The 27,599-nt window shown below is 42.5% G+C and overlaps 1 protein-coding gene across 1 annotated transcript in view; it reads left to right on the forward strand.

The window, feature by feature from the left end:
- The first annotated feature begins 3,947 nt into the window (after positions 1-3,947).
- si:ch211-210c8.6 (uncharacterized) overlaps positions 3,948-27,599 on the forward strand; it is a 30,354-nt gene continuing 6,702 nt past the window's right edge. Inside the window, exons 1-2 of the mRNA XM_028798537.2 lie at positions 3,948-4,119; positions 24,983-25,088. Of these exons, the coding sequence (XP_028654370.1) occupies positions 4,014-4,119; positions 24,983-25,088 (212 nt within the window). The 5' untranslated portion in view covers positions 3,948-4,013. The remainder of the gene's footprint in view (positions 4,120-24,982; positions 25,089-27,599) is intronic.

Below are 27,599 nucleotides of genomic sequence, written 5' to 3' on the forward strand. Positions count from 1 at the left end.
GCAGGAGATTAGATTTAAGGAGCTTCTTGCTGCACATTGACAAGCCAGAGTCGGGTGGAGGAGGACAAAGTTTGTGAGGAGGAGTGGAGGAGGTAGTGAGTGACTGAGAGAGAGAGAGAAGACAAAGAGGGATTTATTGTGCTATTGTACTTTATTGTACTTGTGGCTGTGATTGCGGTGGGAAACACATATAGGGAAGAGTTTGCCACAAATAAAGACTCTTTGTGCTTTGAACTTGTGGGGAGCTGGAGCGCCTCTACTGTCCACACAGTATAATGCATAATTTCCAGATTCCTAAGGTTGACATATTTATAGGTGACTAGCCATCCCCATAATAGTGAAACAGGACAGTGAGGAGGGCCCTGCGAGTCTCCTAACTCCTGATGTCACGCTTCCTCCTCCCCTCGGGCCGGCAGCATCTCTCTTGGATTAGCATGAATGTATCGCTCCTGCAAGTGAACTATGATTCTTAGCTGGACGAGAGAAGTTGCAAAATCAACCAGAATGTTGAAGCAAATAATAGAAAAAAAACCTAGTCTAAATCTGTTAAGTAGTTCTCTTGTGAAAAGCAGACAGACAGACAGACAGACATTGGATTTTATATATTTAGAGATATAATTTCTCAAAGGTCACACAGTGAAATCCTATGGAAGATTATTCATGCCATAATTAAATGCAATCCAAAGCGTTAACTATGTTAAAATTCAATACATATGCAAGTGGAACATTTAACTTTGGAACAGTTTTATTGCGTCATAATTAATATAGCAACCAAACTATCAATTGGTTTTCACTACAGCACGCAATTTTAGTGTTAGTTTAAAATGCAATAGATAGATAGATAGATAGATAGATAGATAGATAGATACTTTATTAATCCCAAGGGGAAATTCACAATACGAAAACGTATCACGTTTTAATTAATGTCCATAGATTGAGTGTCATCACTAAAAGCACCAGTTTCCTGTGTATTGCATTTCGAATTGAGGCCGCGCTTTAACTGCGCCAAAAATAAAGCAATCAAATGACCAATCAGTGTCAAGGGGTGGAGCAAGAGGTGTTAACAGTTGGGGAACGAGCCGTTCCACTTCTACTAGATATTTCTGTGCAGCGTTGCCACTTGGCGACTTTATCGCTATATCCAGTGGCGTAGCTCGAGTTCGCGCCACTCGGGGCGGGGCGGGGCTTCAATTTGCCGCCCTCCAGCGTATCTGAATATGTTAACCTATTTAAATAGAAAATTAAAATGACGTATAGAGAAAAATTAAGATACATTTTGCATAGATTTATTTATATATAAAAAACAGCAATATTTTTTTCTCATAGAATTATTTATAAGCATGAACTAGACAAGAATATAGTACAGACGCACTGATAAGCCGTGTTCTGATTATTAGTTTAATATAATTACGCTGCGAAAACCAGAACCGGTGTGGTGTACAAGTGATAGGTGGAGATGTTTTCTGCTCAGAGCAAGAACGCATTCGGATTGTTAACGAAATTATACATTGTGAATTAGTTTTTTTATCTTCCTATAAATTATTATCGGTGTAGTGAATTTGTGAATTTCCCCTTGGGATTAATAAAGTATCTATCTATCTATCTATCTATCTATCTATCTATCTATCTATCTATCTAATGTTTCTGTTTATTTTTGTTATTGCCTCATAAATTTCAACAGCAGTGTCTGATGCCGTCACAGAAGGACCGTCTGAAAATGATTTTTGAAACATATGTGGATGAAAATCGGAGAATTCATTCATGAGTGATATTTTTCCGAACCCTGCTGCTTACACGTGAAGTGTTCTGAGCCTTTTGGCCAATAATTCCGCCCCCAAAAATGTGCCGCCGGGGCGAACCGCCTCCCCCCCCCAGCTACGCCACTGGCTATATCTAGTGACTTTTCAGACCCCCTTGGCGACTTGATAAAAAAAGAGCCTAGCAACAAATCTAGCGACATTTGCAGTTGACATAAGTGACTTTTCTTTTCTCAAGTCTCTGACAACAGTTCACGTAACAACTGATTGCTATTCAGTTCGGCGGAGCGCAGTAGATACTGTCCATAGACACGCTAAACTTTGTTTGAACGGGCAGTGCCTGGAAAATTTAGAGATCCGACTGGTGAAAGAAAACGTCAGTCATTTCCATTTTCAAATTGACGATGCAATAGGTGACAAGCAAAGGCAGATCTGGACGCATTCATTTTCTAATTGCCTTATTTCTTAATCCACACGATGTAGAAAATAATGATCTTGTTTGAAGTTTACGCTACCAATATGGGGGGTGGGCGCCCCGAACTGTGACCCTTAAGGTCAGCCGTTATTGCACGTAGATAGAAAAACAACACAGAAGCGTACAGACCCATGCAATACGGCAAACGCCTGCACTTGGTATAGCGCTTGATAAACGAATGCCCTCTAGTACTGTTTTTGAAATGTGAGCTTAATATCAGTCCTCGTCGAGGGGTACGATGAATGGGGCGGAGTCTAAAGAGTTAATATAATATGGATATGCAAATAAGATGATTACGTCATCCAGCGACTTCTGGAGACTTTTTGAGCATGCGTTAGTGACCTTCCATTGAAATTAGTTGGCAACAGTGTTGCTGTGTTCTGGCGGCGAACGTAAGTTTAGTTGGTATGGACAGTGCGGTGGTTAACTGAACCAGCGAAAAGTATTTTTTAGGCGTCGCAGAAAACGTTTATTCTTATATCAAGTTATCTAAAGTTGTTTTCTTTTTGTACATTTTTAATTAAGCAGTGCGGTTCCACTTTCAATGCAATTTTAATTAAGAACTGAATAAAGTGAAACCTTTGGTAGCATCACTGAGCTTGATGTCTTCGTAGCTTTCTATTCAAACCCTCTGTTATAAGCAGATATTTTATAGTTTTTTTTTTTCCTTATTTCGACACGTCAGAGAATAAAATCGTCATTTAAATCGCCAGCTTCCACCTACTCGATACGACGGCGGATCGCCTGCCTTATCAACTTCCAGCTCGCCTTCTTCTATCCAAGTGCTGCACGCTCGTCATTATAACGCCTCTTTACCGCTCCTTTTGACGCTGATTGGCCATTTGATCACTTGTAGTTTAGGTACGATTAAGGCGTGGTCTGAAATCGAAATGCTATGATCGTGGAGCTGCCACTAATCAAAATGCTACACGAGTGCTTTGCTTCTGTGTATGCCCCCAAACTATGCGACTCTTTAATTCCACCAGGGGGGGTAAACGTTAATATTTAACATTATACATAGTTATTGTCTGTTTTTTTTTCACCTGTATTATTATCATTCTTTAATATTATTTATTGTATCAGTATGCTGCTGCTGAAGAATGTGAATTTCCCATTGGGATTAATAAAGTATCTATCTATCTATCTATCTATGACACGCTCGCCTGAAAACTGCGTGCTGTAGTGAAAAGCAGTCGATTAATTCGTTAATACTGTAACAATCTGTCAAATCACTAAGAGGCAGTATGAACAGTCCTATTTTCTATGGCTTTTGGGATATACTGCCTCAGGGTGATTTGCCAGATCGTTGCAATATGTTTTTAATTATGACACGATAAAAGCCTGCCGAATTTAAATGTACCTCTTGCATAAGTGTTGTATTTCAGCCTAGTTTACACGTTGGATTGCATCAGCTTTTGGCACGAATAATATTCCATAAACCCCTGACTAGAATTGGCATCTGTAAACTGTTAGTAACCAGAGAGTCAAGCTATACATGAATTGGTTGACACAATTACAGTAGTTATGGAAGGAAATAAAGTTTCTGTTTAGATCTGGCGATCACAAGGAAGAAAAACTGTGTCTGAGGAGTCGGCCCAGGGTTCTGGGTGCATTTTCCCATATCTCGCCCATAAAATGGTAAACGATACGCCAGATAAGAACTACATTTCCCAGAAAGCTATGTGGCAGAAGACGCGCGGCTAGTCGGGAGTTGTTCGCAATAAACTGTTTGCTCTCTGTGCTCAGCCCGCGTGTTTTCTGGTTCCTGAAGTGTTGTTTGGATGGCGAACGTCCTGCTGAAATGTGCCGCGGTGGACGTGCTGCTCCAATGGACGGGTTGGGCGGTGTCGGCGGCGCTTCGCACCGAGAGGTTCTATGATTTGGCTGGTGAGAGGCTCAGAATTAACGTCCGGGTATCAAATCCAGTCCTCGCAAAACGCACTCACCCCTCGAGTTGCTCCGCTTGTCTTTTATGCCTACGTAAATTAATTAACAGTTGCTGAGTACTGAGTTACATTTAGTCGTTTTCCTAATTTTTGTTACACTTAATAACTTTAAGAGTTAAAAAGACCAAAGTACTTTTGGAATATTCGAATAAGAGCAAAATTTATGCAAGAGGTGTGTTACGAAACCAACGCGCCCTCTGGTGTCCACAGTGTAGAACTGCGCTCATGGAAATACGCGGGCGTTTCCGTATTGCAAGACTGTTACGCAAAACATTTACATTTATTTGCTTGGCAGAGGCTTTTATCCAAAGCGACTTACAAAAGAAGTAAACATAATCGAGTAATATTAGACTTGGACCCGTTTATTCAGCAGGTGTAGTAGGACAGGTAACAAACGTTGATTGCCACAAGTGAAAAGATGTAATAACTAATTTATAATCGTAGATTACAATCAATAAAGCAATTAACCACAGTCTGACATCAAATTAACCAAAAATATAAAACATCACAGAGCATTTTTTTTTTACATCCTATTGATTAGACAGATATTCACAGAACAAATGGGACTTCATTTGCTTCCTAAATACATGGATGGAGGCGAGCAGCTCATTCCACCAACTAGGAACTACACAAGAAAAAAGTCTGGAATTAGACTTCATACCACACAGAGGTGGCATCACTAGACGCTGTTCACTGGCAGACTGGAGTGGGTGAGGAGTATACAGAGGCACTAGTGAGTCTGGCACCTCACATGTGTCTCCATATACTCTGATGCTGACCCACTGACTACTCTGTAGGCAACCATAAGGGATTTGAACTTAAAGTGTGCTGCCAGTGTAGCGACCTGAAGAGAGGAGTGACATGTGCCTGTCTTGGCTGGATCTATCTATCTATCTATCTATCTATCTATCTATCTATCTATCTATCTATCTATCTATCTATCTATCTATCTATCTATCTATCTATGTGCCAGTTTCCTTTTAATGTACCGTTTGCTCCCTTAATTCTATCCTAGTGCAGACACCAGTGAGGGGACACATACCTAAGTGCCATATTTGCTGGACTGCTCATTTGTAACACGTTTCTTAATGAACAGACAAGTCAAAATGGCAGAAATGTTCTTGCTCCCCTTTGGCATTCAGTGTTGTTTGCATCTCTCAATGCTAATCATCAGTTTTTGGGTATTGTTATGGGGGAAAACCCAACAGAAAAAAAAATATTAAAAAGCAGCCATCAAAAGAAGCATAAGCAATAAAAGCTATAACACAGAATACAAATATGTACACATTTCTTAGAGGTACTTGTAGGCCAGATAACTAAACAGTAAGGTTATTTAAAAGTAAGAATAATGCACTAATTATTGAAATAAAAACCTGCAGCCTTGTTGTTATAATAATAATGTGCTTTTCTCACTACACAAAGCGCTTTACACAGTTTGTGGGGAGCAAATTCAACCACCACTAACGTTCAGCATCCACCTGCATGGTGTGACGGCAGCCATTTTCCACAAGTAAGCTCACCACACATGAGCTATTAGGTGTTGAAGGGGTGAGAGAGAGAGCCAGTTAGAGACAGGGCATGATTAGGGGGTCAGAATGTACTAGGCCATGGTGGGCAATTTAGCCTGGACAGTGGGATACCCCCTACTCTTTACGAAGGATGCCCAGGGATCGTTTATGACCACAGAGAGTCAGGACCTCAGTTTTATGTCTCATCTGAATGAGGGTGCCATTTTTACAGCACAGTGTCCTCGTCACTGCACGGGGGCATTGGGACCCACATTCAGACCACAGGGTAAGCACCCCGTGCTGGATTCCAGCAGCTTTTCCTAGATGGTCTCCCATCCAAGTCCTGGCCTGCCCTGAACATGCTGAGCTTCAGGTGGATATGACCCAAGAAGCAAGCTTGAACACCACTGCTAAATACTCTGTCTATTGCTCATCTATATAATAGAGTTTATATGTAATACCGACCATAATTAATGCCTTTCTGTCTTTATACTGTAGCATCCTTCATATCTATCAAATGTGGAGCATCTGGTCAATCTGCCTGTCTAATGTGGTGCACGTCTATCTCTTATTTGGCCTGCTTATTTGTAAGAAGCATTTCTTAATGGGCAGACAAATTATTGCTCCCTTTTAGCATTCAGTCTTGCTTGTACCCGTGTCTGCACTGCTCATTACTAAATTATCAGCATTTGGATGCAATTAAGGGAGCAAACACTATAGGAAAAGGTAAAGAAATAGCAAAAGAAACCTAAGCACATAAAGCAATGGAATAGAATACAAATATGTATGAATTTCTTAGAAATATTTGGAGGCCAGATAACTAAACAGTGAGATCAGTTAAAAATAATATTGACACACCGATGGTGACTTTGGTTGGAGTAAAAACCTCCAACTATGGGGGGCCCTCCAGGCCTGAACCTGAAAACAATTGCTAAATTCTTTATGGGCCGTCTATCCCAGTGTTTCTGAATCCTTCTGGTGTTGCGTCCTACTGTTTCGCATGTCTCACCAAGGGGGTGTTGGGGATCCCCTTGATGAATTGAATGTGATCGTCTAAGCTTGAGCGTGATCATCGGAGAGGTCCTCTTTGGTGAAATGAGTGCGATTATCAAAGTGTTTAGGGGGGTGCGATTGTCCTCAGAGTGGTGACCTGCTGTGTGGCCCAGTGGTGGACAAACACTTGATTTCTCCGATTCACTACTTGCTGTATTTCTAATATAATTCCCTTCTGTCTTTCTACTCTTAACATCTCTCATAAAGAGCCTTTCAGTCTACCTGTCTATCTAACATGGTGCACATCTCTCCATCTAGCTATGTATTATTCTATATTTATCTTTCTTGTTATAGCACCTAGTTGGATTTCTGCTTGGGCTTGTTGTCTGGCTGGACGAATCTTGCAGACCTCATCAGGTTTTTCCTCCAGGACTTTTCTGTATTTTGCTGCATTTATTCTACCGTCACAAGTCTCCTAGGCCATGTTGTAGAGAAGCCTCCCCACAGCCTGCTTCATGGTGGGGGTGGTGAATTTTCGATACATTACAGTGAATAGGGCTTTTATTCTAATAGCCAAAAGGTCAGTTTTGGTCTCCTCAGATCACAGAACCTTCTTCCAGCTGTCTTTATAGTCCTCCACGTACCTTCAGCTGAGATGTGTGTGTGTTTTTTCTCATTGCCACCCTCCCATAAAACTGTGACTGGTAAAGCATCTGACCACCGTTGTTGTCTGCCCAGTCTCTCCTGTGTCCGTTACTGTAGCTTGTCACTCCTTCAGAGTTCTCCAAGGTCCCTTGGTGGCCTCCCTCACTCATCTTCTTCATTGTTTTGTGGACGGTCTGCAGTACAGTAGCAGATTTCCACCTGTGCCATACTCTTTCCATTTCTTTATAATAATAATAACTTTATTTATATGGCACCTTATTATACATTTACATGCAACTTAAGGTGCTTTTCACGGATTAATCATCAAAAACAAAGGTATACCACATTTACTTGGATTATTATAATTGAAGAATAGTATGATAATTTCTAATAAATGTAAGGATACTAAAAACAAAATCAACCAGGTATTGTTAAGCAAAATTTAATGTCCAAAGTGCAAAACACACCTTCAATCTTATCAGAAAATGGTTTTCTAATTAAAATATGTATACATTAAAGTTAATAACAGAACAACCAGATCTAATTAATATATATAAAAATAAAATATATACAGTAATAGCCATCCCTCACAGCTTCGCCCGCATAGTAGTGAAACAGGACAAAACCAATACACAAAAAGGTATCGTTAGCCAAGCGGAGGAAAGTTACACTCCAAAACGCAGAGGCACACTGACTCCCCACTCCTGACGTCATGCTTCCCCCTCCCCTCGGCCCGCAGCCTCTGTCTTGGATTAGCGTGAATATATCGGTGCCGCAAGCGAACTCTGATTCTTAGCGCAATGAGAGAAGTCGCAAAAGTAACCGGAATGTTCAAGGAAATTCCAGGAAAAAACCCGATCTAAATCTGTTAAGTAGTTCTCTCGTTTGCTAGCTAAGCGGATGTAGGATACGCCCCGAGTGAGGAGAGCCCCGCCCCCCTCTCGGCCCGCGGCGTCTCTCGGATTTGCGCAAACAAATCGGTACCGCAAGCGAACTCTGATACTTAGTGCGATGAGAGAAGTCGCAAAATCAACCGGAATGTTCAAGGAAATTCCAGAAAAAAAAGAAAGTCAAATCCGTTAAGTAGTTCTCTCGTGAAGCGCAGACAGACATACAGACGTTGGATTTTATATATATACTAGTCATTTAGCCCGTTACAATAACGGGCGCTAGAACAGTAGTGCATACACATTAGTAGGAACAGTCTATATTAAATGGCAAGGGACTTTGACCTCATTCTTTTTGTTGGTCGTATTTTTCTTTCTTTCAGCCTTTCTTTTGTTGATGTTTACTTGCTGAGCTGACCGTTCTTCGTGGGCTGCCGTCGTGTATTGTGTGTCTTTAATTTTCTGTGACAGTAATACTGTCTTGTACAGCTCTATTCAATAAGGGCGCGCACAAAAAGGCGAGCTTCAAAAGGGCGACCTCAATTGAGCGCGGCGAATAAAGGCGTTTGTAGATAATTTAGTTCAGATGGCTCTGGAATATATTTACGCGTGCCTTTATTTGCTGCGCCCAATTGAGGTCGCCCTTTTGAGGCTCGCCTTTTGGTGCGCGCCCTTATTGAAGGATGCCTGTGCGCGCCCTTATTGAAGGATACCGTCTTGTACGTCCGCTGGCTTGTACGTCCGTAATATACCTTTAATTTTCTCTGGTGGTAATACAGGCGTGCATGTCGGTAATATGCCTTTAATTTTCTCTGACAGTAATACTTGCTTGTATGTGGCTGTAATATGCGTCACTGTATTGTGTACCTTTAATTTCCTCTCGCAGTAATACTGGTTTGTATTTCCGTAAAACGCCTCTAACTTTCTCTGATAGTAATATTGCGTATCGCACCGTGCCCCGTGCATGCGCACTTCACCAGAAGACACCCACACACGGACACCTGGACGCACACAGGGATTTTATATATATATAGATATAGAGATATATCTGCATTTGACTTTGGCGTATGTATATGGCAACCCATTGAGTAGAAACAGTTTGATGTTATTAAAGTTAATGAAAAGATACAAAAGCAAATGAAACAGCCCACAGCGGTTTAGGATGTTGATGAAGTTTTCGATTCCTGAATGTGATTATCTGACCAGCTGACACGGAGGAGAGGAAAACAAAAAACTCCTACGATGGGCCATAGGAGAAAAATTAACCTCTGGAGGGCCACAGTCGGAAGACAGAAAGGAGCAAATCAAGCAGGGAAGGGTGATGGTCATCTGTTCCTGCATCTTAGAAGCCAGAATGACCTCAGCCAGCTGGTCATCCGCCACCACACAAAAACATAAAAGAGCAATGGATGACTGCCAGGTACTTACTAACACATCAAAGAGCTAAACTTACAATCAGATCGCCATTTTATAATATAATTACTGGAAAGCCAGATTAAAAAAAAGGGTTTTTGTTTAAATGTTCCACAGATTTAGCCTGCCGTATTTTGATTGGTAAATTATTCCAAATTTTAGGTGTATAAGAACAGAATGCTGCCTCACCAGTTCCTTTATGCTTAGATCCTGGAATAACAAGCAAACTGGTATGTGCAGATCCAAGACTGTGACTCGCTACATAAGGAAACAGGCGTTCTGAGATGTTAGAGGGGTGAGATTATATAGCGCCTTATGTACCAGTTAAATCGATTCCAAAGGATGCTGGCAGTCAATGTAAAGGTGTTAGTTCTGGACATACATGCTCATATTTTTACCTTTTGGTTAAAATTCTTGCTGCTGCATTCTGGTTGAGCTGTAGCTGATTTAAGTCCTTTTTGGGTGGTCCTGATAGGAGAGCATTGCAGTAATCCAGTTGGCTAAATACAAACACGTATTCATTTTTCGGCATCTTTAAATGTTATAAGAGATTATTACACTCTTGCAGTGTTCCTTAGATGGAAGAAAGCCGTCTTGGTAATTTTATTACTATGTGATCTGAAGTTGAGGTCAGAGTCAATAATAACACCTTAAATTCTTGACCTCTGGTTTGATTTACAGGGCCAAATGATTAATTCTGTTTCTAAGATTCTCACTTTGTTTATTGCTGCCAATAACTAGGAGTTTTGTTTTTTGCTTGTTTAATTGAAGGAAATTCATAATCATCCATTCTGTTATACTAGTACCAGAAACTGCCCTGCTCATGACACCATGGCTACCATTTTCCAGGTTTTTTTCGGAGAGAAGACGGCATGCAGAGCCTTTTGCTGGAACATAATTCCTGCCATAATATTCAAAAAGGAAATAAATGAAACCACCCATGAAAATATGTCATTTAGCATTTCTGTTGCCATAACAACCGTCATCCAAGACAGAGAGAGTGGAGAGAATTTGCATATCTCTCATGGTGCCCATGGCAAATTATTTTAAAATTGGGATTTTTTTTAAACTTGGAAATGAAAAGAAAAAGGAGAAAATGATAGGTAGGTTTTGGGAATTGGCTGGACGAATATTCACATTATGAGGTGGCACCCTGATAAGTCTGGCGTGGTACCAGGATGCCACTAACTCGGATCGTGTGTGTTTTTTCTTTTTTTGTTCGCATGAATGCCAAAAAAGGGAAACACAATGTGATAAAGATGACTAACTTTGTGAAATCTTTGCCGTGTCGTGCAGTAGTCCATAATGTCTCCACCAGATCAGGTTGTTTTTTTTTTAAGCCAAAAGGGAGTTTATAGTTTTATCATAATAAAAATTCATTACATTTATATACCGCTTTTCAAAGTACTCAAAGAGCTGTACACAGTGAGTGTGGAGTCACTTCAACCACCACTAATGTGCAGCACCCACTTGCATGATGCGACGGCAGCCATTACTGCACCAGTAACACTCACCACACATTAGCTGTTAGGTGGTGAACTGGTGACAGAGATAACCAATTAGAGACAGGGCATGATTAGGGGGCCAGAATGACCAGGTTCACTTTTATCTATATTATTATTTACATTTATAGGGTGCTTTTCATTGTGACTGGGGAGCCACTAATGTGTAGCACCTACCTGGATGATGTGACGGCAGCCATTTTTGTGCCAGTCCGCTCACCACACATTAGCTGTTAGGTGGTGAAATGGTGACAGAGAGAGCCAATTAGGGACAGGGGATAATTTCAGGTTCAGAAACACTAGGCTGTGGTGGGCAATTTAGCCATGACATAAGGATACCCCCTACTCTTTATGAAGGATGAATAACCACAGAGAGTCAGGACTTCAGTTTTACGTCTCATCTGAAGGACGGTGCCATTGTTATAGCACAGTGTCCCCGTCACTGCACTGGGGCATTGGGATCCACACTCAGACCACAGGGTAAGCGCCCCTGCTGGCCTCACAAAGCTCTCGTCCAGCTGCAACCCAAGCTTTTCCAAGATGGTCTCCCATGCAAGTACTGGCTGGGTCTGAAATGCATGTGGTGTGACTGCTGACGAGTTTATTTGATACTTAAGGACAGCTTAGGAGATAAGGACGACTTGGTGGAATATAAGATTGTGGACAGAGGGAGGGAACGATTGGATGACGCCATGTTAGACAGAGAGGCCGAGCTGTAGATACGACAGGATTTGTAGAGTAAAGGTAGATGAGCAGAAGCTATATAGGAAAGGCGCCATTTTACAAAGATGGGTAGAAAAACAATATGGGAGAGACAAAGAGAGAGGTGACATTTTTAATGAAGATGGGCACAGAAATAGAAAAGCTCCATGTTAGAGAGGGACGCTTAAGACAAACAAGTCTTAACACCTCATGGTCCTAATGACCGTGGTTTCCAGATCACAAATGCTGTCCCTACAGCGGCCTTCACTTTTTACTTTCCTCACATATAAAATTCCACGCAGTAAATGGCATGTAGCAGTGGTTCTCAACCTTGAATTCCTCTAAGGACCCCCAATGATATGTGAATTCCCCCTACATGACATTCACCCTCTTGTGTTTTGGGTTGCAGTCTTGTTTTTGAACTGCCATTTCTTAATAAAGTGCTGCTAGTGCTAAGCCTGTGTGGTTTAATAAGCATAGCATGTTTTATTAAATACGTTATTGGTATTAGTGCCTGAATTTGTTAAGCAGGATTAAATAATTACCAGTAATTAGTAAAATGGAGAATTTTTTGATAACAACTAAAGTTGATGTAATATATTTTAAATTATGCTGAAAACATTTACTTATTTCTGATTTAATAAAAATGTAACTTTTAAAATGCAGCATTAATTGCTGCAGACTCTTTTTCTTTTCATAACTTAGTTACAGAAGCTGGCTGCAGTCAGGTAAGCCGTGGGAAGACCGGGGGGCCGGCGCTGACACCTGTGCAGGTTTGAAAGGTGAGTGGAGTGGCGTGTGTGAAGTCGACCCTCCATGTCCTTCATGAGGCGGTCACGTCTTCGGCATGGCTCCTGCTTTTCTCTTTTTTCTTGCTGGCTGATTGTGAGCACACAGCTTCCATTCCAACAGCAGGTTAGTGACTGCGGCTGACGCCGGCGGACATTGGCAACGCTTTTTAATGGCAGGCATAAATGTGATCATCCTAATAATCTATTAAATGAACGTTGGGGTCTTTGAGAAAATTGTCGGTCACTGCATGTGATTTATTACATATTTTGAATATACAGTCATGTAAAAAAAGAAAAGTTCATCCTCTTATGGTTTTATATTTTATGTATCAAGACATAGTTAAAAAAACATCTGGGGCCTCATGCATAACTCTGTGTGTAGAATTCACACTATAACATGGCGTAAGCACAAATGCGGAAATGTGCGTACGCACAAAAAAATCCAGATGCATAAATCTGTGTGAACGCCAACTTCCACGTTCTTCCGCTACATAAGTAACATAACACATGTACACGTGCCTGCTGTCCCGCCCCAACTCCTCCCAGAATTACGCCTCTTTGAATATGCAAATCAATATAAATAGCCCTTAAGCTCAGCCTTCTGTGAAAAGGCAATGGGAAAAGCACGAGGAAAAATAGAAGAATTTCAGGGAATACCAAGTGGAGGCAAAGAAAAACGTACTATTTGTTGGTTTACGCAGTGGTATAAACAACAAAAGGAAGTGACATAGCGTGTTGGAGAAACTCGAAAGCTAAAGTTCACAAAGTCACACAGTGCCGAAATAAAAAATAAGTTGTCAGATATCAAAGTCGCCGTGAAAAGGCGAGTCGTAGCGGACCGTCTGAGTGTCATATGAAAGCTTATTAGGGTACAGAGAGAAAAAAAAGGCACACAGTGGGGAAAAAACCTTGAAATGTCAACTTTAATCTCGAAACTTTAAACTCCTCCAAAAAAAAAATTCAACATCAACCAGCAGCTCAGCCACCAGGCACCTATTAAGTCTGGCGTGTGATGACTGACTCAATGACTGCAAGGTGCCCAAGTCCCATGGCTGCAAAACAAGCCCAAATTGTCACCCCTCCATCGCCATGCTTTTGACAACTGGTATGAGGCATTTGTGCTGATATGCTGTGTTTGGTTTTCGCCAAGTGTGGCATTGTGCATTATGGCCAAACATCTCCACTTTGGTCTTGTCTGTCCAAAGGACATTGTTCCAGACGTCTTGTGGTTTGTCCAGCTTCAACTCTGAGAACCTATGCTGTCCTGCTATCCATATTACTAACTGAAGGTTATGGACGCAGGACACAGGCTCACGGACGCATCAAGGCACACGCGCATTGCGACTCAGCGCTCCAGAGTCAAACCCAGCATCGCAGCGCACGCGCACCACCATATTGTGAGTGGCACTGCTGCGGAGTGAAGTAATCAATAATGTACTGCTTGGGATTGTACAAACTGCTGTACGCTCCAAACCAAATCCCGGGGGATTACATTTCATAGGTAAGGCTGAACAATTGTTGTGGTTATATTTGGCCGTTAGAAAATACCGTTTGCAAGCTCACGGATGCATCACGCGCATTGCAACTCACCACCTCAGAGTCAAACCCAAAAGCATCCCGTTTGCAGGCTCACGGACGCGTATTGATAAAAACAATGGACGAAGGCGCCTACAACGCGCTTCTCAAACAACAGAAGCAAAGGAGTCACGGCTCCAAAATGAAAAAGCTCAACGATTGGAAGAACGACAGACAGCCGCTGAACAATTCCGACAGTTAGCTGACAACGCATTCTATAACATTAGATCACAATACAACCGCTGCCCAAGAGGAAGACGAGACAGGTTATAAGTAATAATATTTAACAGGTCCTTTACTAAGATCGTTTTCCAGAGTACACGTTACACAGCTCCCCAATACCCATAATTCCGTATTACTACGGAATCCCCAAAGGTCCAGACTACAATATACTACAGCATATTTGGATCACATTACAGTGATTCAGTATTAACAGTAAGTGCAATTCTAATTCCTAACGGTACACAACGTGTAGCTAACGACACAGCCACAGAACAAACATAAAAACAAGACCAGATGGATAGAAACAATAAACGAACGCTCCATATCAAAAGTAAGTGCAATTGTAATTCCACACAGTGAATGCGGTGTCTATCTATATATATGTGTATGTATTTACAACGAGTCATGGCTTCAAACGAAAACAGCTTTACTACAAATATATTTCTTTCATTAAATTAAAACTTAATGAAACTCCCACCCTCCATGCTGTTACATCCCTACATAGAGTGGAAGGAACAGAAAGTAATTGCTATTCTTAGATTTGCGATTCTTTAGAGAATCAGGGCTTACTGGTGTTCTTCTAGAAGAGGCTTTCTCCTGGCAACCCTTCCAAACAAGCCATACTTGTTTAGTCTAACTGTACTGTAATGAACTTTAACATTTAACATGCTAACTGAGGTGATTTCCGTGCATGATCTGACCATGGGGTGAATTTGCTGGGACCTCCACTCCCAAGAAGATTGTGTTTTCCACTTGTGAATAATCTTTCTCATTGAAGAATGATGGACTTCAAATTGTTTGGAAATGGCCTTATAGCCCTTCCCAGATTGATGGACAGCAACAAATGCTTTTGTAAAATTGTTGCTGATGTCTTTCTTCCTTAGCATTGTGTAAACACACACCTGAATGCTCAAGACGAGAAAACTGCAAAATTCCTGCTTATACTGAGGTGGTCAGACTTGCTGATGATCAATTAATCATGTAAGTTTGATTAGCAGCACTTGGTTGCTACTTCACCTCTTAATTCCTATGGAAGCAGTAAGGGTGAACTTAATTTTTCACACATGGCTTCTGCATTTTGCTTAAATAAATAATGCCACATTTTAATATGCCATGTGTTGTTGTTCATCTGAGGTTGTATTTATGTAATTTTAAGACCTGCTAAGGAATTTTTATTCTGTCCCAATATGTAAAACCTTAGAATTGAAAGAGAGAGGGTGTACTTTCTTTTTCACATAACTGTATGCTTGAAGACATCTGCTTTAAAAAGATGAGTTTGACACCCCTGCTGAGCTTGATTTTTAGTGATTTGAGTATTATGCTGCAATTTTATAATTGTTTTTATAATCTATATATATTTAACCCTTTGCGGTCGTTAGGCCAGAAAACTGGCCTTAGTAAAAAGTGCGCTATAGGTCGTCAGGCCACCGCTGGTGGCCCTGCAAGTTTCTGACCGATTTGCACAGTTGCCTGGTCGAGAAAAGTGGCCTGTGTTATTCCTACGTGCTTGAAAAAAATAACTGCTGTAATTATTGGCGTTTTTTCAATAATTAATTGCGACTAATGTAGCGTGACGTTGAAAATTAAATACGACTGCAAAGGGTTAAAATCCAACATCTGTCTGTATGTACAGTATGTATGTCTGTCTGCTTTTCATGAGAGAAATACTTAACGGATTAAAATCTGGTTGTTTTCTATAATTTGCTTGAACATTCTGGTTGATTTTGCGACTTCTCTCATTGTGTATCATAGTTCGCTTGCGGTACCGATTTATTCGCGCTGTGAGCTGAGGGTTGGGGCCCTCCTCAGTCATGTGTCAGCCTCCATTTGAGTCGCTGTACCTCTCGCCACATGTTGGAGCGCACCTTGTCTCTGCTTAGCTAGCGATACCTGTTTATTCAGCAGACATTATCATCTACAGACTGTTAAGGAGTAACGTTTGACATTTTTGAGAGAAACATCAGAGCTACAGTATGTGTGTTTTACAGGGTAGCTTCTGATTGTCAGAGATATAACGGCCACATGCTTTTCTCCCCACGCGGGGGACGCTCTCCCGTCACAGCTGAACACGATCAGACTCAGTGCCAACGTTTGACGTTAGAGTGGACCTTCTGCAAAGGCCATCATTTTTTTAATTGATTTTTAAAGTTTGCCCTGTTTCACTATTACATGGGCAGAACTGCGGTGGTCAGCTAGTAATTATATATAATCTTCTATATAAATGTCTACGCGTGGAAGTGTCTGTCTGTCTGGCCGGCCCAGAAGTGCAAGGCTACAGCATGAAGCTCAAAGAGCCAGCATGGCGGCCCCAAGTTAACAAGTCAGAAGAAGAAAGAAGTGCGAGGCTACAGCATGAAGCTGAAAGAAAGCGACTCCTTCGCCAAAGTGAAGCCGCCAACAAAAGACAAACTCGCTTAGACACCAATACACAAGCTAGGCGAGCACATCTGCAAAACAAAGTCTTTGAGGAGAGAGAAACTCGCTTAGCCGCTTATAGACAAGGGAGGTGAGCACGACTGCAAAATGAAACCGCCGACTCTGCATTTCAGTTTTTTGTTCTTATGATTTCAATAGTTACAGAGCTAGTTATTATATAATTATGTTGCGGCCGACTTAGAAATTTACGAAGGCCCCCATGTGGGCTACAGCCTTCTGATTGAGAGCCACTGACATGTTCTACTGTTTAGTAAATACAACTCTGTAAGCAAACAAACTTAAACAACACCATCTTTACAAAAGAGCGGCAAGAAAAAGTCTGTGAGCCCATTGGAATGTCCTGTGGTTCGGCATTAATTGGTCGTAAAATGTGAGCTGATCTTCATCTAAATATAGACAAACACAATAAATTTGCTTATGTTAAAACACCAACAGTTCTAATGTGCCATGTCTTTAATGACCACGCACGCCAAACATTCGCAAAAGGGAGATTACGAGGAGACCTGATTGAAGTGTTTAAAATGATGAAGGGAATCAGTCCAGTGGATCGAGACGGTGACTTTAAAATGAGTTCATCAAGAACACGGGGACACAGTTGGAAACTTGTGAAGGGGAAATTTCACACAAACATTAGGAAGTTTTTCTTCACACAAAGAACCACAGACACTTGGAATAAGTGACCAAGTAGTGTGGACTTTAGGGACTTTCCAAACTCGACTTGATGATATTTTGGAACAATTAGGTAAGCTTTATTGGGCTGAATCACATGTTCTCATCTAGATTTCTAATATTTTAATGTTCAGTGCGCTGTGGAAAAAGTAAGTGAACCCTTGGATTTAATAACTGGTCGAACATCTTTGGTAGCAGTAACATCTAACCAGCACTTCTGGCAGCTGCAGATCAGACCTGTGCAACATTCAGGAGCAATTTTTGGACCATTTGTCCTTAAATAACTGCTCAGCTCAGCCATATTCTTAGGATGTCTGCTGTGACTGGCTCCTTTGATGTCAGTCCACAGCATCTCCATTGGTTTATGGTCTGGGCTCTGACTGGGCCACTCCGAAAGATGAAAGCCGTTCCATAATAGTTTTACTTCTATATTTAGGGGCTTATCCTGGTGCATCACCCAAGTTCTACTGAGCTTCAGGCACCCTGACATTATCCTGTAGGATACCTTAATAAACTTAATGATTAATGCAAACTATCAAGGCCCCCCCCAGTCAGCAAAATCAGTTCTAAATCATGAAGCTGCCTCCATTGTGCCTCACCTTTGGGGTAATGTTTTCATGTTGGTTTGTGATGCCCGATTTACGCCACATGCACTTTTCTTCTCAAACACTTTTTTTTAGTGTTCGTCAGTCCACACAACTATGTCCAAAGTATTGTGGAGTGTCAAGGTATCAGACTTCAGGCTTGGTGTGATGTTTGTTGTTTTTGGAGGGCAGCGGCTTTTGACAAAAATTTACCAAACTTAAGTTTCATAATTTTTACATTGTCTCCAAAACACCGAAACTGGGTAATAACAGATCACTCCATTAGGTTAGCAGTCCAATTAAAAACAGAAGTTGGTTGGAACAAAATCCTGCAGCTAACCGTGCAGCCCCAGGATGGAGATTGAGAACCACTGAGCTAAATCAGGGGTGTCCAACTCTGGTCCTGGTGGTCCGCACTGGCTTTAGAGTTTCATTGTAACCCTTTTGCCTAATTAGTGATTAGTTTTTACTGCTAATTAACTCCTTTTCCCTTCATTTTAATAGCCCTAGTTTTAAGCATTCAGTCCTCCAAAACTGATTCTTTTCCTCATTAAGTTGCAGCTAAACAGAAATGAGACGTGAAGCGAGCCAACAGACGACTAGCTAAAATGGGGATTCAAACTCCAGCCAGTTTCTTAGTTAGAAGCCCATTCTTGTTGTTAATTAAACCCGTTATTTAATTCCATGGCTTCTTGGTGCTCTTATTCTGCCACAGCAGGCATTTCTAAAACTGTTGATTTTCTTTCTTTTTTTTCTTCTAAGAACACCGTCAAGATGTTTTGGTGACCCGAGTGATCAACTTTATTGAGTCCTTCACCTCTTTCTTTATTTTTAGATATTGTGTGATAGTCACAAGTTACCTGGTCAAGTGTCGGCTCATTTTGTGTCTCGTTATTGTTTGGCTGCTAATCAAGGAAGCAAGAAACAATTAAGGGGTCTGAATCAAGTCAATTAAAATGAAGGCAAAAGAAGTTAAGTAGCAGCAACTGGTCACTAATTAAGAAAATGGTTAGAATGAAAACCCGCAGTTGCTGCAGCCCTCCATCTAACCCATGAGCTAAACCGTAAGCCATGTGCATAATAATCCATCCATCCATCCATTATCCAACCCGCTATATCCTAACTACAGGGTCATGGGGGTCTGCTGAAGCCAATCCCAGCCAATACAGGGCACAAGGCAGGAAGCAAACCCTGGGCAGGGCGCCAGCCCACCGCAGGGCACACACACACACACACACCAAGCACACACTAGGGACAATTTAGGATTGCCAATGCACCTAACCTGCATGTCTTTGGACTGTGGGAGGAAACCCACGCAGACACGGGGAGAACATGCAAACTCCACACAGGGATGACCTGGGAAGCAAACCTGGGTCTCCTAACTGCGAGGCAGCAGTGCTACCCACTGCACCACCGTGCCGCCATAATAATTCATCTATACTAATAAAAGGCAAAGCCCTCACTGACTCACTCATTACTAATTCTCCAACTTCCCGTGTAGGTAGAAGGCTGAAATTTGGCAGGCTCATTCCTTACAGCTTACTTACAAAAGTTAAGCAGGTTTCATTTCGAAATTTTATGCGTAACGGTCATAACGGTCGACAACGTCTGCCATGTTAAACTTTCTTATTTATGGCCCCATCTTCACATAATTTGGTAGGCGGCTTCCCTGTGCTAACCGAAACCGATGTATGTACTTATTTTGGTGGTATGATGCCACTGTTGGCCACCATATTGAACTTTCCAATGGTCTTTGTTAGTTATGGGCCCATCTTCAAGAAATTTGGTACGCGGGTTCCCAACGCTAACTGAATCCTACTTACATACATATATACGTCCATAGCCTGCAGCTCGGTCGCCGTGTGAGTCGGCGTTGGGTCCCCCATCCTCATGCCTCCCACATAGTTGGCTGCCTTCCTATATAAGGCCGTCCGTCGCTCCGGTCTCTTCATTCCCTTCCTTGCTTTACCACGGTATTCACGTCTCCCTGCTGATAACTGCAGCCTTTTTATTTAATCCACGGCTTCTCCGCTGTTTTATTTTTCTTTTATTACGATTATAGTTATTGTGTAGGTATTTTAGACTTAGTTTACATTGTTCAGGTACCCATTTTTTTTATCGTTCCAACCGTACCCCCATTAACATGTCTATCGAGGTGATCACCATCGATCAAATAACTGTCACTTACCGAGTGGTTTCCATGCCCGGAGATGGTGACTGCCTTTTCCTTTCTCTGTGTTACATATTGCACAGCCATATCAGGCTCACTCTTGATATCCGGAGGAACATTGTGTCTTATGTATTGAATGACTGGGACAGGTTCAAGGTGTGGACTGATGACGGTACAGGAGATAGTTATACTACACAGGAGCACTAGAAGAGTGAAATGCTTAAGCCCTTCACCTATGGTTCTGCATGTGAGTTGATGGCTGCCGCTGAATTGTTCGGTTATCGCTTTAAAGTGTACCGAAATGGCCAAATATTTTACACCTTTGGACAACCGCCAACGCCTCTTACAAAGCCTTCTTCAAAATGTTTACCCCAATCTACGAAATCTCCACGAAAACGACGTGTCATGGTTGAGGGAGAGCGCTATCCTGACACCAAGAAATGACATGACTACGACTATAAGAACTACCTTCACAACCCGAAAACATATCAGTCTGTGGATTCAGTTGTAGAAGTGGAAGACGCGGTGCACTATCCGGCAGAGTTTCTGCACACTCTGAATCCTCCAGGCACTCCTGAGCATAATCTAATTTTGAAGGTTGGGGCACCAATAATGTTACTGAGAAACTTACAGCCACCGAAACTTTGTAACGGCACGAGACTTCAGGTCACGTGTCTGCAAAAGAACCTAATTGAGGCAACTATTTTTACTGGCGGTGGCTCAGGGGAGAGAGTTTTTATTCCTCGCATCCCCGTTATACCCTCTGATCTCCCATTTCAATTCAAACGCCTCCAATTTCCAGTAAGGCTCTGCTTTGCAATGACAATTAATAATTGATTTGAGGCAGGACTGCTTTTCAAGTGGCCAACTGTACGTTGCATGCTCAAGAGTGAGCTCAGCGCACAGCTTGGTCATATTACAACCGGAGGGCCGAACTGACAATGTGGTATACAGAGAGATCCTTAACAAATAATTATTTGTATATTTTCCCACAGTTTAAAAAGGTTTACTTTTCTTCTTAATAAAAATTTTAAGGCAGTACTTCGCCACTGTGAAGCGCGGGTATTTTGCTAGTATCATAATAAAAGTTAAAAGTGACGAGTATGATGTACACACTGCATTTTACTTCCCTTGCATATTTGCACTGTAGAACATTTTTGGCTTTTCGTCAGTTTATACCTGTTGTCACTTATCAGTGAACTGAGGAAAAACTCAGCCAGGCAGGCCTCACTCCATCATGTGTTGCAAGCCATTAACCGACCAGCGAGATGCCACATGTAGTTTTCATGTGGTCTGCTGGACAGTGCAAGGTAACCACAGAGGAGATGTATGGCTGAAATTCCAAAAAAGACACAGCGAACACGCATGCCAGGGCACGTGATGGGTTTTTACCAACGTAAAAAGTCAACTTGCAGCCGTGTCTGGTTCTCCCAACAAATCGGGAGCACATTACTACACTTGTATTGCAAGAAGTAGACCTAGCGAGAGTGAAGCTGCTTTTGTTAACCATGAGCAGTGACACGTCATCTGTGATGCCCAGATGAGACTGACAAACGTCGTGTCTCTGTGGTCTGGGTCAGCCCGTGAGTCAAAGAAGCTTTGGCAGACGTGATGGTCCTGCATGTGTTGAATGGCTCGTTAGGAAGGTGACTGGCTGAACCCTCAGTGTTTCATATCGCCTCTACTATTCCATGTAACATGTTGTAAGAAAGGCGCTATATTGCTCTCGACCTGACACAGATTCACACGGGAGGCACGTGCAAAATACAAAGACTTTTTATTTTTCTTCACCTGTGGGGCACGTCTTCCCCGTGAACCCCACAGGCAATACACAGTCCCCAAGCACACCAAGCACCTTCTTTCTTCACCACCAGTCCTCCTCAGTAAGCTTTGTCCTCCTTCCACCTGACTCTGGCCGCTGAGTGGTGGTTGCTGGCTCCTTTTATTGGGCACCTGGAAGTGCTCCAGGTGCTTGATTGGCGACATCTGGCTGCACTTCCGGCTAAGGCGAAACCAGTGCCCAAAAGGGGCCAGCAGCTCCTGCTGCAGCACCTGTAGAACCCCGCAGAGCTGCACAGAACTCCGACCCCCATGAAGCCCTGCGGGAGTCCGAGACACCGCTGCAACCCAGGGGGAGATACTGGGCTTCCCACCCTTGTCCCCCTGGCAGATGTGGTGAAGGGGCATCCTGGTCAAAAGTCAAGTGATAGCATCTGCTTGCTCAGACATTGGCACCTTACGCCTTTCCTGGACCCTCAGAGTGCAGAACAGGTATAATGCCACACTTGATCTTGCTGTCTCAGTTACAGAGTGCAGCCAGATACTCCTGAGTGCAGGTGGCATCAGATGGGACGGAGGCTGCTCTACCAGCCAATGAAATCCTCCAACATCGTGACCGCATGTGTGTGAAACTGATTAGCGTAACCGAAATAAGAACTTGACATTATAGACTAATAAACCATACAAAAAAAAATCAAATAAGGTCTGAGATTGGGAAGGATGGGTTTCTAATTGAGCAAGTGGATTGGAACAAAATCCTGCAGCCACTGTGGCCCCCAGGACGGATGTTGCCCACCCCTGTTCTAAGCGTTTCATTCTTTTAACTGATTTGTAAAAAATTTGCGTCTTGGCCATAGCTTTCAATGCTTGGCTTTTTTTTTTTTAATTTCTCCATTTCAGAAGAGTTTGCTCCTTTAATTGCACCCAAATCCTGAGGATTACAATGCGCAGTGCGGACACTGAATGTGAAAGGGAGCGAGGACTTCTCAGTGGGTATGGCAGTGAGAGGTCTGCTCCTTTTTAGCACTCGCTGTCATCTGCAGACGGACATGACGGTTTACACTGGCTAGTGGATGGTAACCATTACATGTACAGTCATGTGAATTGGATTAGATTTTTGTTTCTCATTTGCTGAACTTCCTTTTAATATCTGACATGCCTTATGGAAACAGTAGGATTACAGCAGTGACATTAAGTTTATTGGATTAACAGAAAATATGCAATATGCATCATAACAAAATTAGACAGGTGCATAAATTTGGGCACCCCAACAGAGATATGACATCAATACTTAGTTGAGCCTCCTTTTGTAAATCTAACAGCCTCTAGATGCTGTCCTCCATAGCCTTTGATGAGTGTCTGGATTCTGGATGGAGGTATTTCTGACCATTCTTCCATACAAAATCTCTCCAGTTCAGTTAAATTTGATGGCTGTCAAGCATGGACAGCCTGCTTCAAATCATCCCATCGATTTTCGATGATATTCCAGTCAGGGGACTGTGACGGCCATTCCAGAACATTGTACTTCTCCCTCTGCATGAATGCCTTTGTAGATTTCCAACTGTGTTTTGGGTCATTGTCTTGTTGGAATATCCAACCCCTGCGTAACTTCAACTTTATGACTGATGCTTGAACGTTATCCTGAAGAATGTGTTGATATTGGGTTGAATTCATCCGATCCTCGACTTTAACAAGGGCCCCAGTCCCTGAATTAGCCACACAGCCCCACAGCATGATGGAACCTCCACCAAATTTGACAGTAGGTAGCAGGTGTTTATCTTGGAATGCGGTGTTCTTCTTACAAAGCACTTTTTGTTCTGACCAAATAACTCAATTTTTGTCTCATCAGTCCAAAGCACTTTGTTCCAAAATAAATCTGGCTTGTCTAAGTGAGCATTTGCATACAACAAGCGACTCTGTTTGTGGTGTGAGTGCAGAAAGGGCTTCTTTCTCATCACCCTGCCATACAGATGTTCTTTGTGCAAATTGCGCTGAATTGTAGAACGATGTACAGATACACCATCTGCAGCAAGATGTCCTTGCAGGTCTTTGGAGGTGATCTGTGGGTTGTCTATAACCATTCTCACAATCCTGCTCATATGCCGCTCTTGTATTTTTCTTGACCTGCCAGACCTGCTGGGTTTAATAGCAACTGTGCCTGTGGCCTTCCATTTCCTGATCACATTCCTTATAGTTGAAACTGACAACTCTGAGATGTCTTTTTGTAGCCTTCCCCTAAACCATGAGACTGAACAATCTTTGTTTTCAGATCTTTGGAGAGTTGCTTTGAGGATCCCATGCTGTCACTCTTCAGAGGAGAGTCAAAGGGAAGTACAACTTGTAATTGACCACCTTAAATCCCTTTATATCTCATGATTGGACACACCTGTCTATGAAGGTCAAGGCGTAATGAGCTCATTCAACCAATTTGGTGTTGCTAGTAATCAGCATTGAGCAGTGACAGGCATTCAAATCAGCAAAATTACAAGGGGACCCACATTTGTGCACAGCCAGTTTTTCACATTTGATTTAATTTCATACAACTAAATACTGCTTCACTAAAAATCTTTGTTCGGAAAACACCGCAGTACTCAGATGATCCTACGAAATGAAAGACAGACCACTGTTATCTTTATTGTTGGAAGGAGAGTCAATTATTATGCAGGCTGAGAGGGGTTTCCAAACTTTTTCATGACTGTAACATTTATTTATTTGTCCAAAGCGACTTACAACATTTGAGATTCAATTAGTTACATTTCCTTTGTTTTTTTCGAGTTGGAGCACAGGCAGGTGAAGTGACTCACTCCGGGTCACACAGTCTCAATGGTGGGATTGGAACTCACAACCTCATGGTTTGAAGTCCAAAGCCTTGACCACCGCGCCGTGTTGATTTGCATCTCACCCATGCTGTGTTTGTTCTAATTGTAGGCTCCGGAACTTTCATCTTATTGACTCATTTGAGTCGCCATTGGGGTGGCCGAGGGTTCCTGCGTCAGAAGGTGCAGTCCGGACTGGTGACTTTATGGGGTCTGCGGTGAGTACAAATCTGCATCCTAATGCCTCTTTGTTCTTCCAGCTTCAAGAGGACTGTAGAAATGTCAGTGCTGGCCCAGAGGCCGATTCTCATCAACCCGACAGAGCAAACACAGAGAGAGTTGCCTGATCTGCAGTCTCGTCTCCTAATGCATCCCTGGGTGTCCTTACTGGTCACTGAGTGGGAGGTTGACAGTGCTACTCTGAGTCTTTGGTGTTTGTCCAGCCAAGCCCTGTCGTATCCGAGTAGTGTAGAAAAAGAATATTCTTAAAGTTGATGATTAGCATATATTCAAAGAGAATCATAAGCATAGATGAAATTAAGTATTACAGTATATCCTAATGCACAGTAAGGGTTAAAACCTAGAAACCCCTTGTATGTCTGTTTTATTAATTTTCTCTTTGCAGCTGCTAAGCTTAAACACTTCAGTCAAGGACATAGAGGGCTAGATGGGCCTTTATTTTAAGAAATGCAGCCATTGAGGCTTTGGCCATGACAGAAAACCAGATAGGCCTTTTGCTTCCATTTGCAGCGGCTGGGCCTCTACCTCCCTGTCTGCTTGACTAGATAAGTGATGACAAGTCAAGGAAAATGCAGCCCATAAGAAACAGCGTTATTGTTTTAGGGACAACCTCTAGCCCAGTATCTAATGTGTGGGTCTGCCTGATTCCAACTTACTGATGGGAATCGATTGATCAATAAGTTTTGGACACCTGCCCAGGGTATGAAGTAATGATGGCAGTTTTGGTCAGGTGATAGACATTAGGTAATGATGGATTTTGCATAAATGATAAGAATTGTAGTAAATGTAAGCTTGCTGAAGTTGCTAATTGCTCATCTCACTTGATTTGAGTCTGTGTATGCATCACGCAATAAAATTAGATTTTGCTGCCTTCCTGAAACTCCGTGTGGCTTCTTTAAGCAGCGTGTTTCTGCCACAACAGTGGCCAATGGCTCAATATACAGAGTGTGGGTCTGTATTTTGCTTGTATACTCAAAGGCTACTATGTTTTCACTTAAAACCGCAGACATCAGTCTCCATTTCCAGCTTTCTTCCACACTACCCTGACATTTTTAGTCAGTCATTCTCCAACCTGCTATATCCTAACACAGGGGGTCTGCTGGAGCCAATCCCAGCCAACACAAACAAACCCCGGGCAGGGCGCCAGCCCACCGCAGGGCACACACACACACACACGGGACAATTTAGAATCGCCAATGCACCTAACCTGCATGTCTTTGGACTGTGGGAGGAAACCCACGCAGACACGGGGAGAACATGCAAACTCCACGCAGGGAGGACCCGGGAAGCGAACCTGGGTCTCCTAACAGCGAGGCAGCAACAGCGCTACCACTGCGCCGACCCTGACATTTTTAATCCCCTTCAGAATGTTGACTTTTAAAAAAAATGCCTTCCAGAAGTTTGTATTTCTGAAAACGCCGGCGCAGCGTTGCAGTGTGGATGAGTGAAAACGGAGAATTTTGAAACCACAGACTGTAATCACTCTCCGATTGGTTCATGCTTAATACGTGTCCCTCCCCTGACTGGGTTCTGCTCATTTTATTTTCGAGCTGCTTTGCTTGCCTTATACTCTTGTGTTACACTCGAAAACAATTCCATCTCATTGTCGGTTTTCTTTTTTTTCTCTAGCCAAACTCACCTACTAACAAACTGGCTTAACCAGTTCGGCCCTGGATTTTCTGTTTTTATGGGAAAAATTATTTTGTGAGATATTCTACCTTTGGGGTGTCTAGGAAGCTCAAAAATGAAAAAACAAAAAAAAAAGTATCACTCTTATTATACAACCAGTGTAAGAAAGGCACTATAGTGCACCCGACCCGACACAGATTGTTTTATTTTTACCCGTGCCTCCGTGTCAGACTATTTCTTTTTCTTCAGCTGGTGGGCACGTCTTCCCCGTAATCCCTCTAACCACACAGTACAGTACACCAAACACTCTTCTTCTCGTCTCTTTGACCACCACTCCTCCTCAGCAAGCTTTGCCCACCTCCACCCGACTCTGGCTGCTGAGTGGTGGTCGCTGGCTTCCTTTTATTGGGGTTTCCACCCTTGTCCCCCTGGCAGATGTGGTGAAGGGGCGTCCTGGCCAGGCATGGACACCAGTAATGGCGGACTGCGCGATAACATACAGTGAGTACACTTGACTTGAGCATTCCTAGTTATCATCCTCTTTCTTTCTCTGTACGTTTAGCACTCGTTTGCTCAGAGGTTGCTGCTGCCTGAGCAGCTCTTCTTTTCTCCACCCTAGCGGCCCGCTTCTTCTCTTCTTTCTTTTTTGCATTAAAACGGATTAAGTCAGTGTTTTTGTTGCAATTACTTAGTACGTTTTCTTTAATTTTTCACTTAAGCTGGCACTTAAATCATTCTTGAAGCAGACTGAAGACTTAAGATATGAAAAGGTAGGGGAAGTGACGGCGAAGGTGGTAGGGAATGAGAACGGCGCCCGTACGCATGCGCCACACTGCTGCCTAGCGTTGATTCTACAATAA

Source organism: Erpetoichthys calabaricus, chromosome 3 (assembly GCF_900747795.2).
Source record: "Erpetoichthys calabaricus chromosome 3, fErpCal1.3, whole genome shotgun sequence".
In the NCBI taxonomy this organism is placed as follows: Eukaryota; Metazoa; Chordata; class Cladistia; order Polypteriformes; family Polypteridae; genus Erpetoichthys; species Erpetoichthys calabaricus.